At 37.1% G+C, this 14,030-nt stretch overlaps 1 protein-coding gene across 1 annotated transcript in view; it reads right to left on the reverse strand.

The window, feature by feature from the left end:
* The window catches only part of CSMD1 (CUB and Sushi multiple domains 1), a 1,262,314-nt gene that overhangs the window by 346,063 nt on the left and 902,221 nt on the right, over positions 1–14,030 (reverse strand). Inside the window, exon 12 of the mRNA XM_074922368.1 lies at positions 1,906–2,018. Coding sequence (XP_074778469.1) covers positions 1,906–2,018 — 113 coding nt within the window. The remainder of the gene's footprint in view (positions 1–1,905; positions 2,019–14,030) is intronic.

Genomic DNA, 14,030 nt, shown 5'->3' on the forward strand with positions numbered 1-14,030 from the left:
ATTGCCCTCAGGCAACACAACACACTTCAGTTTTGTAACTGTATAGGCTGAATGTGTTGCATAATGTCTTCAGATATCTTAATGTCTTAGCCATAGTAACGCTACAGTCCTTTATCTGCTTTTTAAATCACAGCTCTGTAACATCTCACTTAAGCAATTGTGATAGTGTTTCAAGACCCTCTGTGATGGTACTTTTTCCTCATTGTTCTCATATTGTTATTCTCAAGGCCATGGACCTGCAAATCCCAGTAGTGTTGCTATGGAGGATTCTCATGAGAAGCAATTACAACTGTCATAAGAATAACCCCTTCTTTCTTCCCCTTTCCTACTTCTTGTTTTGTAGATTTCAGTTCACATTAAAGAAAACCAAAACAAGGTGCATAAAAAAGCAGATAATAGTAATTTAAATATTCAGTAAATATTATCCAACAATATATGCACACAGAAACGTAACAACCTATAAATGTACACTACTTCACCTAATTAGCATACTCAGTACCATGAGTAGGAATGACCAATGGTTAGTTTGAGTTAGTCCCAAATAAAAGTATATAGTACTTGGGAAAAATCATGGTGAAAACATAATCCTAAAAGCTGTTATCTTCACCACCTGCTTCAATGGAGAGCCCACCTGTGAAAGTATCCTGGTGTGGAGAACTAACACTGGGTTTCCTGGCTGACCACTGGGGAGCATTTTCCATTCTTGTTCCTTCCATCATTAGAGATCACAATATGCCATCAGTCACACCACTTATAAAAACCTGTGCAGGCAAGCCTGACTTAATGTCCTCCGTAAAATAAATGTATAGTTTACTAAACTTGAAGCTAACATCTTCATAACTCTTTACTCTTTATTTTGCCTGTTTTGGCATTGAAACAGTAAGGTTACTACAGGTGAAATGAAACACTTAGATAGGCTGCTTCAGTTTATGGAAAATGTTTAGGCAGAACTCACACTATAAAGTTACTTTCAGTTACTGGACAGTGAACAGTCTTCTCTCAACGTTTTCCAGCATCTTTTGTATGAATGCTATTTTGACAAAATTACTATCAAATCATTTTCACCATATGTGCCCATAAGAAACTACTGAAAATAGCATTAACTGCTTTTGTCCCTATCCTTAAGGTAAACTAATTATCATGGAAATTAACCAAAAGTGATACCATATGTTAATAAGCAAGAGCTCTTACTACCTGCAGGTCTATGAAACCTATTAAAATGGAAAATATCAATACGTGCATACATACTAACAGATAGCAGGTATTTTTTACTAGACTGGATCAACTTCAGAAAGTATCAAATTGAAGTTCACAGTCAAGAAAAATTAAAGATGCTCACATTGTCAAAGCTCTAATTTTTTTGAGACAGAGGCAACACAAATGAGGCTAGAGTAATTTAGAACACTTTTTGGGGTTAAACTTCCACAATCTTGCACATCTTGATTTCCACAATCATATACAATATATCTTTTCTGTTGGTTTTGTTACATACTAATTTTGACTTAGGTCTGTGAACATTCTTGGTGAAGCATGAAAACAAGTTTTGTAACTACCCCAGTGAAGTTGGAGAAAACTGTAATTTTCAAATAATATCTAATATAAGGAATTGCACAGATTAGCAGAATGTAATATTTTAAATTTTTCAAATATGATAGAAATTTATAGTTTGTATTGACCTTCAAGAAGAAAGAATTAGAACAATAACTTTCATTTTTACTTCAGATTCTTTTTAGTTATTTTGTGGGTATTTACAAATCCATATCTCCATTAACCATTAAACAACAATTGAGGCAGTAACAAAACTCTGTATTTGTGGAAGGACTAATTGCCTATTTGAAATAAACTTGTTGTGATGTAATAAAGGAAGTTACAACATGATTTTAAAACAGTTAATTTAGTTCATACCTTGATAAACAGCTTTGAATCCTGGTGAGCCAATGCTGTCATCAGATTGTAAATGAAGCCACATCTGGTTGCTCATGCTCACAATAAGATCAGGAACACTAGATCCAGTGAGTCTGTATGTAGGATAAATTGCAAAGTCATTTGCAGGGCATTAATTATTACTACTACTACTACTACCACCACCACCACTAATAATAAAACTCACATCTTTTAAAACTATTAATATAATATTTAAGCCTACTTAAAATATATTACCCTAGTGTTCTGATCAGCTAGTTTTTTGATAAAATTCAGTATTCTATATGGATTAGAACAATGTGAAGTCTTAGAAAAAATACATTTTGAATGACTGCATTCAAGTTAACAATGATTAAACACTTTTAATAAAGCTGTTCCTACAAAAAGCTTTCATTAAATAATTAAGCTATTAGAGATGTGAGGGACTGTATGAATTAAAATGTTTAGATTAGTACTGCTTTTTTTGCCATGCTTTCAAAAGTGAAGGAAGTTGGTTTACCTGCATTACAGAAAATGTGTCCAGGAGAACTTACTCAAACCTCATCTACTCCATTCAAATAACTCACAATGTTCTCTTAAATTTAAGGGGAAACTGCTCTTTCTCATACAGTAATGTGTGAAAACTATGTGTAGATATACATTTAAATACAACACATATAAGGCAAGCTAGTGAATCCCACCATAAAACCTTAGAGCTTCTTAGTCATATCCGCTGTACCTCTATAATGCAAAAGATGTGTGTCAAAAAGTGATTAAGAAAAAATATATCTTTGTAGATTACTTAATGGTGAGAAATGACTACTGAATGATCAGATTCCAGTACTGTATCTGACCAACTGTTCAGATCTTGGTGATAGCTATATACTCTTTCAAAAGGTAGTGAGAAAAGTTGCACATAAAAAGTGGCTGCAGAAAATCTCTATGTAAGCTATCAGATCTATGTAAATTATCAGGTACGAAAACAATAAACATCACTAAAACAGGACATCTGCCTTGAACTCCGGGTAGAGCTCCACATATCAGAAGCTGTGGGGATGGAAGCTATAGGTACTGCAGTAACTGTAGCTGATGTAAGGAAATAGTCATGACTTTGTCTTTTTGTGTAGACTATTTTGCTCAAATGGGTCATATAACAGATTCTCTGTCTTCCAGCTCTCAGCCTTCATTATGATAAACACATATGTGTGAGATAATTAAAACAAGTACCATGCCAAACTGAGACAAGGGGTCCCATAAGCAGAATTTCTGAAGAAAAAAAAAAAAAAAAAAAATATATAAAATATACAAAAATATATAAAGAAAACAGGAACCAGTATTTGGATTCTCCCAAAATGCTATTATTTAAATGTAATCATCTAGATGTCAATACTATTGCAACTTCAATGCAAAGACAAAACAAAAGGAGCAGCTGACCAGAAACAAGGTGAGAACTGAGGAACCATGAGGCAAGCTACGGGAATCCTCTCTGTCTTGCATCTAAAATCTCAACCATCAAGGTTATGAACATGAAGCTGTACATCCCATATCTGAAATATTTTGGTTTCTTCCTCTGATATATTGAAAATAAAAAAATAAAATAATAATTAAAAAAAAAAAAATCCCATCTGAGTGAAATAGTCTAGGGTCTTACAAATTACTACTGTCCACACACCTAGAACTGCTGCTGTAATGGCTGAGTGTGCTCTCATTTGGTCTAGAAGAGTTTTGGTTATGACCTGGTATTAAGTAGTTGACAGTATTATGATACTACACATGCAGAAAAGGAGCTTAAATAAGCTTAAATAAGTAAGGAAGTTGATAAGACACAGTGATATGTGACTAATTTGTTTGGTTTGACCTGTGTTAATAGTAAGAATGAAAATAAAGCAGCTGTTTAGTCTGAAAATTTGCGTTGCTTGCCAGACTAATTAGGAACTCTACATGTTCCAAAAAATGTGAGGTTATAGCCAGAATAATTAATATACTCTTGCTCATAAAATAGTAATTGTTGATAAAGGTGTGACCTTCACTATATATATATATATAAAAAGAAAGAAAAGGTGAAGATTATATATGCATTTTGGGATCACCTTCTGAGACTACAGCAATTACTGACCTATCTTTCCAGTTAAAACACTTAACCAAAATACCAGACCGCAACTGTTAAGCCAAGCTCTGTATTCTGCACTTTTCTATAAACAAAACTGGAGGGGTTTCAGCAATGAAGAAAAACTCATTGGTGTCTCTTGACAGTAGTGGAGATCTATTGGAAGACAACCGGAAATATGTGGTTTTCCGGGAAGAATTTCTCAATGGCTATTCAGATGTGTAAACCTACTGCATAGTCAAGTAACAAGTGTTTAAATGGCTCTGTTTATACACAGTAATCTGATTAATGCATGAGACCTACACTGATAATTTCTGAATACAGATAAGATGATCTCTAAAATTCTAAGCCTTTATGAATAGTATGGTATAGTTCTACCGTATATAAATGTCTGTGTAACATGCAAATAAAATAATTTTTTTTTTTTAAAAAAAAGCAAATAAACACCCCCACCAAAACAGAACAAAGTGTAACCACATCACACAGCCAGAGATTCTTTATCATAAAAATAATCCAATAGATATGTTTGGGTTTTTTAACTTGTTTCCCAGTGAAAAAATAACTATACATTCATACCACCTATCCATCTGACCCTTAGTTGTCTCCCTAATATAACTTGATTTGACTAATTAATAGTGACCAAAGTTCCCAGAGGAAGGAGACAATAAAGATATCTAAAATCTCACAGGCTTAATGAAAATTATCAACTTGATAACAGAGAGACTCAAATTAAGGAAGTTATCCTTCAGCTTAACGTCATCTTCCTTCAAAATGCCAGTGGCCTATCCATAGATGGTAAACATGGAACAGCCAAAACATGCCATTGCTTGCTCAGATTCATGTCTAGGGGATACAGGAAAGAGCCAAGACTGTGGGAAGGGAAAGGGAGAAAACAAAACCCAAAGGAAAACAAAAAGGAAGCCAAAAAAGCAGAAATCAATAAAGAGCAGAATAGGTGTTGTTGTTGTGTTCGGTTTTGGTTTGGTTTGGTTTTGGTTTTTTATTAGGGGTTCCCTGAGAATACCCCTGTTTATAGAACTAAATCCTTCAACTAGGAGGTTGACAGATAGTGTAGGTCAGATGTTTAGGGAATGCAGGTCTGTCTGACAACTCGTGTTGTTGCTGTCTTAGAGTTTGTCCCAGTCTGTAACCATCTTAGGACCAGACTGTTTGCAAGTTCAGAAACAGAGACTTGGAAACCAGCCATTCAGACAGATTGCCTGGTGCTAAACTCATTTCATATGGAGATGCACAATCCTAGGTTATCTCTATATGAAATAAGTTTAAAACGTTGAGTCAGTTGATGCAGCTGATGAAGAAATGGAAGCCAAACTGAAGCCAAGATTCTCAGTACTCTGAACAGATTCATAGGTCAGAAAAGACAACTGTGAGAGAAAAAAACTTTTTGCACCAGTTTGCTATCTGATTTTAGTTATCCAAATGAAACCAGAGATAGGCTTTTAAGAATGGTGTCCAGGACCAGAAATCTTTTTTGCTTCTATATAATTTAGGATACATAAGCAGCACAAAATGGTCTCAATAAATATTTGAATTCAAAATGTTGATGGCACAAGGATGGCAGCAACATAAGACTATATGTAAGCAACATGGTCATAAAAATAATGATACATTACCATTACAAAATATAGAAAGTATGGGATTAAAGATATATATGTTAAATTCCTAAAACATTTGTTTTACACAAATAAACAAGAATGAAAACATCTGTTAATTGTGATGAATTGAGAATGAGAAGTCTGACTTGCATATGAGAGGCTGAGGTTTTGATTTTAGGCTTGAGGTCTAATTTTCAGGGGCCTGAAATAAATTTTAAAAAAATATAACAAATATGTTTTCATTATGTTTTTTTTTCCCTTTTACAACTTCATCAAAGAAAAATTCCAGTATGCACTTTTCATCTGTGTATCTGTATTCAAATACCTCTGATACAATATATATTTCCTACAAATGTTAACTACTCGGTAATTTGAAAATAAAGTAATCCTTTAAATTAAGGATATTCCACATAAATGTGGAAAAGTTTTGAGTCCTTTCTGCATTTCCTTTTCTTTTTCTTGTTCTTTTAATGTGCAGAATATTTTGTGTTTTGGAGGCATCAGATCAATAAGCTGGATGAAGTACAGCATTCAATAATGTGTCAACAAATCTGTCTCTGTGACATTATATTACGGTATGAAGCAAAAATTTATTTTAAAATTCAATCATAAACACTTATTGAGTTTTCATATATGAACATATTTTCCTTCTTTGAGATAAACCCCGTTTCATTGTTTATCCAGGTTTTCTTCTCCTCTTAAATAAACATTTTTACATGTTCTGTTCTTCAAAGATGACAAGTCTCTATGCTATTTGTGTGCTTCATTGCAACCACATCACAAACTGGAGCTCTAAAGGTTTGACTGTTAAAGCTGTGATAAGATGTGTCACTAAAAATCCCTAATTTTACTTGGCTTTGTATTTTTCTTTTAATATCACTAATGTCAACTACCTAGTTAATGATGGGAGAAAGACTCTAACACAATATTAAAAATCAAACAAACAAAAACCCAAAACCTACTTTTCTAAATTTTACAACTTCTAAAAAATTTAGAAGGAATCATTTTTTAAGTAATGTGAAATTTAAAAACGTTACTAGGAAGTCAGATTCTATAATGCTTGAGATATATAAAAAGGTGGTCTGGATTTTTTACCAGTTATGGAAGAGTAGGTTGATTTCCAAGCCCCCAATGTGTGAATAGAAGAAAAGTATAAGGGTGTACTAAAAAAGCATTTCTGTCATGGACAGTTGTCTGTGCACTGTAATAGCTGACATAAGTGGCTGGGTTTGCACAACTAATCTGCAATTTCTTCTTTGTATCAGGGAAAAAAAAATATGCACGTTTTCTATACAAGAAAAGTTAAAAGATTCATGTTTTAAGGGAAAAATTGCTAGAAAGGAAATGTTTTAATGTAACTGGTGCAAAAATATAAATCATCGCATTTGAAAGCAAAGCAGACTTTCCAAAACAAAACGTTAGCTTAATTTACAAGAATTTAAGAACACAAAATAGGACATTGCAGGAAACATTATGACTGATAATCTTTACCTCACACATGATTATTGCTAGTGAATTATTTTGTAAGGCTAGTCACTAGCTTCTAGCCAAACTCTGTTAAATATGAGAAATAACTGCACTCAAAACTCTATAGCCTAAAGATATTTTGATTAATTTTCAGTAAGATGCATTGCTGTATTTCCAGAGCTAACTATCTCAGCACATATATCCTGTAAAATAACATTGCTAAATTTTCAACAAGTAAGGATTACAGATGAAACAACTATTACAAATCAAAATTGATGGGCATATCAATTAATTAAGTTGTTGATTATAAGATTTTCTAAAATGTTTACTACAAATACTAAAATTGGACTGCTTTAATAAACTAAACCCCAACATATCCCTACTAAAAATTCCAACTACACTGTCATAGAAATGCATTTAAATGATTTGAAATAAATTGCTTTTCATCAAAGTATATTGTTTTTTGGAGCATCTCAGTGCTGTTTTACATGATCTTAAAAGACTTTTCCAAATTATTTTTTCAATTTATCCAAAAATTAAATTTGAGCCTGATAGTCTATTTTTTTTTTTTTCCAAATTCCTTTTTAAGCAACAATATCTGAACATCAGTATATAAACAGAAGAGCTCAAGCACCTGAGAGCTGGAAAATTTTGCATGAGGCTGAAGCTTGTGTGTTCAGACACATAAAATTTATATGGAGGGGAAAGGTTGAAATCGTTTAGAAATTAGGTTTGGATTTAGAAAATTATCTATTTTTGCATATTTAGTTCAAATTAACTTGTAAAAGCTACGAAGTTTTACCGTGATATTTTGCAGAATTTCTGCAGAAATGCTGGCATTTAAGCTGCCAACAGAAACTTGATCAGCATAAGACAAGCTATATTATTTTTTAAGGGATCCTGAGAAATTATGAATTAAATCTAGCCAGAAAAGTCTTTGCTGTAAGCTGCTTCATTCCCCTGAGATGAATAAAAAAATGCAATGTGCTGCTCAAATCTCATTAAATACAACAGAAGTTATTAAAACCAACTAATAGAAAATTTTGGTAAGAAAATCACTTTGACATTTAGTTATGAGCTTTCTCATGATAATGTAGTCTACAAGTGGACTTCCTTTTATGAGGAAAGTTACTCTGCATCCACAGAAGACCTTTCTCAAAAGAAAGTGAAATGGAGCGTATCTGTGATGCAGTTTAAATATAATGTATTTCATAATGCATGATACAATCCAGTGTTTACTAAATGCAAAACCAGTGTCACAACAGAGATTCAGATTCATTACTGATTATTGTGACAATGTAGTTTCATACTTGGATGTTCCTGTATTTCCACTGTATTAAATTATTAATCATTTACTTTCTGAATTGATTTTTAGCGTAATGGTAAAGTGCAAAGTATTGCAACCCAAAAGGCAGATAAATTTAATTGGATAGAGCTGGTTTTCATCAGAGATACAATTCACATTAAAGATGGAAGGGCCAACACTGTACTGTAATTCTAAGTGATAGTCTGTAGAGTAATAAGGATAAAACAGTCATTATTTTACTCAAAAACCATACTGAGGGAAAAGCTACAAGAAGTACTCTATGTCTCTAGTGAGAACATTGTACCAGTACCAAAAATACCAGATAGATTCTGAAGTGCATGTCTGCTAAGGAGATAATAAAAATGTTATTAAAATGGAGAAGATTTATAGGAGCTGATGTGATTATGGGGGCCTGCCTGCTTAAGATACCATAAATAGCAATTAATATGAGATGAGGTTTGGTTTTTGGTTTTGTTTTGGAGTTTTTTTGACAGTAATGGAAAATAAATGTGGCATATGTACTCACAGGCTAAATCACTTCAAATGAAAAGATAAAAAAAAAAAAAAAAAAAATTTCTTGATACGTAATTTTAAAAAGGCAAATTTTGGTACGTGAAGTACTCACAGTGTAATAACCAGAATGAAAAATTTGGGGTATCACATCTACCAAATCCAAAAAACCTGAGTCTGAAGGAATTTTGGGATCCCTGTAAGCCAAAATATATCCCTTTACAAAAAGGAAAAACTGCAAAACCCTTTGTCAGTCACAAGCAGTTAAAATAACATCCCTAGACAGATTGTTGCAATATTTATGCTATGCTGGACCTTGTTCTCACTAAAAAGGAGGGACTGGAGGGGAGTGTGAAGCTCAAGGACAGCCTGGAAAGGATGGAGTTCAAGACCGTTAAGGCAGAAAAGAGGCAACACATCAAGCTCGCTACCCTGGAGTTCAGGAGAGCAGACTTTGGCCTCTACAGGGATCTGCTCGGTAGAGTAGCACGGAATAAATCCCTGGAGGGAAGAGGGGCCCCAGAAAGCTGGTTAATATTCAAGGATCACCTCCTCCAAGCTCAGGAGCAATGCATCCCAACAAAGAGGAATTCAGATAAAAATGCCAGGAGGCCTGCATGCATGAAGGAGCTCCTCAACAAGCTCAAACACAACAGGGAGCCTACAGATGGTGGGAGGAAGCACAGAGAAACTGTGCAGGTATCCAGGGATCAGGTTAGGAAGGCCAAAGCCCTGATAGAATTAAATCCAACCAGGGATGTCGAGGACAATAAAAAAAGTTTCTAGAGGTACATCAATGATGAAAGGAAGACTAGTGAAAATGTGGGACCTCTCCAGGAGGAAATGGGAGACCTGGTTACTCGGAATATAGAGAAGGTTGAGGTACTCTATGACTTCTGTGCCTCAGTCTTCACCAGCAAGTGCTCTGGTCACACCGCCCAAGACACAGAGGCAAAGGCAGGGACCGGGAGAACGAACTGCAGGAGAAGGTAGGCTCAAGACCTTTCTAAGCAATGAGAAGTTGCACAAGTCCATAGGACCTAACCAGATGCATCTGTGGGTCCTGAGAAAACTGGCAGATGAAGTGGCTAAGCCACTGTCTATCCTATTTGAGAAGTCGTGGCAGTCTGGTGAAGATCTCACTGGCTGGAAAAGAGGAAATGTAACCCCATTTTTCAAAAGGGAAAAAAAGAAGACCCAGGCAACTACAAGCCAGTCAGTCTCACCTCTGTGCCTGGCAAGATCATGGAGAGGATCCTCCTTGAAACTATGCTAGGACACATGGAAAATAAGGAGCCATCATGGCTTCACTAAGGGCAAATCGCGTCTGACAAATTTGGTGTCCTTTTATGATGGGGTTACAGTGTTGGTGAATAAGGGAAGAGCAACTGATTTCATCTATCTCAACTTGTGCAAAGCATTTGACACTGTCCCACACGATACCCCTGTCTCTACATTAGAGATACATGGAGTTGACAGAAGGACCACTGAGTGGATAAGTAACTGGCTCCGTGGTCACACTCAAAGTGCTGTGTTCAAGAGCTCTATATGCAAGTGGAGAGCAGTGACAAGTGGTGTTCTGCAGGGGTCAGTATTGGGACTGGTGCTGTTTAACACCTTTGTGAGGATTTGAACAGTAGGATTGGGTGCACCCTCATCAAGTTTGCCAATGACAACAAGCTGGGTGTTGTGGTAACAACACTTGGAGGGAACGGATGCCTTCCAGAGGGACTGTGACAGGCTTGAGAGCTGAGCCCATGCAAACCTCATGAAGTTCAACAAGGCCAAGTGCAAGGTCCTGCATATGGGTCAGGGCAATCCCCAGCACAAATATACCCTGAGGAGAAGGAGTTGGGGTATTGTTGCATGTAAAACTGACTGTGAGTCAGCAATGTGCATTCACAGATCAGAAAGCTGACCATACCCTGTACTTCATCAAGAGAGACTGGATGGGATACCTCCAAGTGTACTGAAGGAGCTGGCTGGGGTGCTCGCCAAGACACTTTTCATCATTTACCAGCAGTCCTGGCTGACTGGGGAGGTCACGACAGGTTGGAAACTGGACAACGTGACAACCATATATAAGAAGGGTCGGAAAGATAATCTAGTAAATTACAGACCTGTCAGCTTGACTTCAGTGTCCAGGAAGCTGATGGAGCAGCTCATCCTGAGTGCCATCACACAACACATGCGTGACAACCAGATGCTCAGGCCCAGTCAGCATGGGTTTATGAAAGGCAGGTCCTGCCTGACAAACCTGATCTCCTTCTACGACAGGGAAACCTGCTCCCTGGATGAGGGAAAGGCTGTGGATGTTGTCTACTTTGACATTAGTAAGGCTTTTGACACCGTTTCCCACAGCATTCTCCTGGCAAAACTGGCTGCTCATGGCTTGTATGGGCACACACTTTGCTGGGTAAAAAACTGTCTGGATGGCCGGGCCCAAAGAGTTGTGGTGAACGGAGTTAAATCCAGTTGGCGGCCGGTCACGAGTGGTGTCCCCCAGGGCTCGGTGTTGGGGCCACTCCTGTTTAACATCTTTATTGATGATCTAGACGAGGGGATCGAGTGCACCCTCAGTCAGTTTGCAGATGACACCCAGTTGGGTGGGAGTGTTGATCTGCTCGAGGGTAGGGAGGCTCTGCAGAGAGACCTGGACAGGCTGGAGCGATGGGCTGAGGCCAACTGGAGGAGTTTCCATAAGGCCAAATGCCAGGGGCTGCCCTTGGGCCACAACAACCCCCAGCAGCGCTACAGGCTTGGGGAGGAGTGGCTGGAGAGCTGCCAGTCAGAGAGGGACCTGGGGGTGTTGATTGACAGCCGGCTGAACAGGAGCCAACAGTGTGCCCAGGTGGCCAAGAAGGCCAATGGCATCCTGGCTTGTGTCAGCAATAGCGTGGCCAGCAGGGACAGGGAAGGGATCTTACCCCTGTACTCGGCACTGCTGAGGCTGCACCTCGATTCCTGTGTTCAGTTTTGGGCCCCTCACTCCAAAAAGGACATTGAATGACTCGAGCATGTCCAGAGAAGGGCAACGAAGCTGGTGCAGGGTCTGGAGCACAGGTCGTACGAGGAGCGGCTGAGGGAACTGGGGGTGTTTAGTCTGGAGAAGAGGAGGCTGAGGGGAGACCTCATCGCCCTCTACAGCTCCCTGAAAGGAGGTTGCAGAGAGCTGGGGATGAGTCTCTTTAACCAAGTAATAAGTGATAGGACAAGAGGGAATGGCCTCAAGCTGCGCCAGGGAAGGTTTAGACTGGATATTAGGAAGCATTTCTTTACAGAATGAGTTGTTAGCCAAGGGCAGTGATGGAGCCCCCATCCCTGGAGGTGTTTAAGAGTTGCATTGATATAGTGCTTAGGAATATGGTGTAGTTGGGAACTGTCAGTGTTAGGCTAATGGTTGGACTAGATGATCTTCAAGGTCTTTTCCAGCCTTGATGATTCTCTGAAAAGAAGTGTGGCCAGCAAGTCAAGGGACGGAATTCTCCCCCTCTACTCCACTCTCGTAAGATCCCACCTGCAGTACTGTTCTCAGCTCTGGGTTTCCCACTATAAGAAGGATATGGACCTGCTTGAGGAGGTCCAGAGGAGGCCATGAAGATGATCAGGAAGTTGGAGCAGCTCTCTGATGAGGACAGGCTGAGAGAGTTGTGGTTGTTCAGCCTTGAGAAGAGAAGTCTCCGGGAAACATTATAGAAGACTTCCAGCACTTAAAGGGGGCCTAAAGGAAAGATAGGGAGGGACTCTTTACCAGCAAGTGCAGTGACAGAACAAGGATTAACAGTTTTGTACTGAAAAAGGGTACATTTTTATTAGGTATAAGGAATAAATTTTTTACTGTGAGGGTGTTGAGACAGTCGAACAGGTTTTCCAGAGAAGTTGCGTATGCCCCCTCCCTGGCAGTGTTCAAGGCCAGGTTGGACGGGGCTTTGAGCAACCTGGTCTAGTGGAAGGTGTCTCTGCCTATGGCAGGGTGGTTAGAACTAGGTGATCTTTAAGGCCCCTTCCAACCCAAATCATTCTATGATTCTGTGATTTGCTGGTCTGCAAAATACAAGAAAAAATGAACATGGGTGTTGAAATTCTCACTTCCTGATCAAGCCTTTTAATGTTAGCTTAAAATCTAAGCTCTTCAAAGAGAAGATTTTTCCCTTTTTTTTTTTTTTTTCAGGTACTCAGAACATAGAATTCAACTTACTTAGTAGCAACTATTTGGTATTGAAACAGAAGAAATACATGCACTCCACAAAATATCCAATAATATGCCAGTTTTGGCTTTTAAGACAAATTAAACCAGAGATGTTCTATGTACTTTGGTATCATAGTTCATAAAGTAGCAATTAATAAATTCATAAACAGATACGTATAATGAACTTATTGTCATCAGATTTGTGCCTCTAAAATTTTCTAATTAATTTAGGAAATATTCTCTAGGTGTTTAGTGCACTTGCGTGTTATAAGTATGCAAAATAACCATTTCACTAATTTATATTAATTACAAAAATCTCAAAATAAAAAATAATGATGGATTCTTTTTATCAAATATATTCAATACTGTCTTTATCCAGTAGATTTCTATGCAATGTCAAGTAATACTGTTTTGAAATATATGCTGCTAGTTTCTCTTATTTAGTCATTGTTAATTATTTAACCCTTTTAACTTTGTTTTGTGTTCAGTGATCAATATTCATATCCTAAATTAATCCTCTAAAATCTATAACTAAAATATCTTGTGACCATAAGCTCTCATTATGAAGGAAGAAAAATGAGCATATGCAACCAAAATGAGGTGGTTAAGGTAGATGAGATTAATCCATCTGTACAGGATTCTATTCTTTCTGTTAGCTTGTTAACAGGTTGTTAAAACCTTGTTTTAAGATTAGCTATCTAGTCTAAAATTTTCCTTCAAATTATGTAAGTTCCTACAGTTTCTAATATTACTATATTTTATCGTATAATATTATATTAATCCATGAAGCGTGCTTAACTTTACTTTGTGCTTCCATAAAAATGTTGTTCATAAATCCAATTTTAAATATAACATTCTGAAATTAATAAATGGGTTATTCATTTTACAGAAGTTGTATTTTCTTTTTGCTTTTTTAATTCCTTTAAATGCTTG

The sequence above is a fragment of the Athene noctua genome, chromosome 1, assembly GCF_965140245.1.
Source record: "Athene noctua chromosome 1, bAthNoc1.hap1.1, whole genome shotgun sequence".
In the NCBI taxonomy this organism is placed as follows: Eukaryota; Metazoa; Chordata; class Aves; order Strigiformes; family Strigidae; genus Athene; species Athene noctua.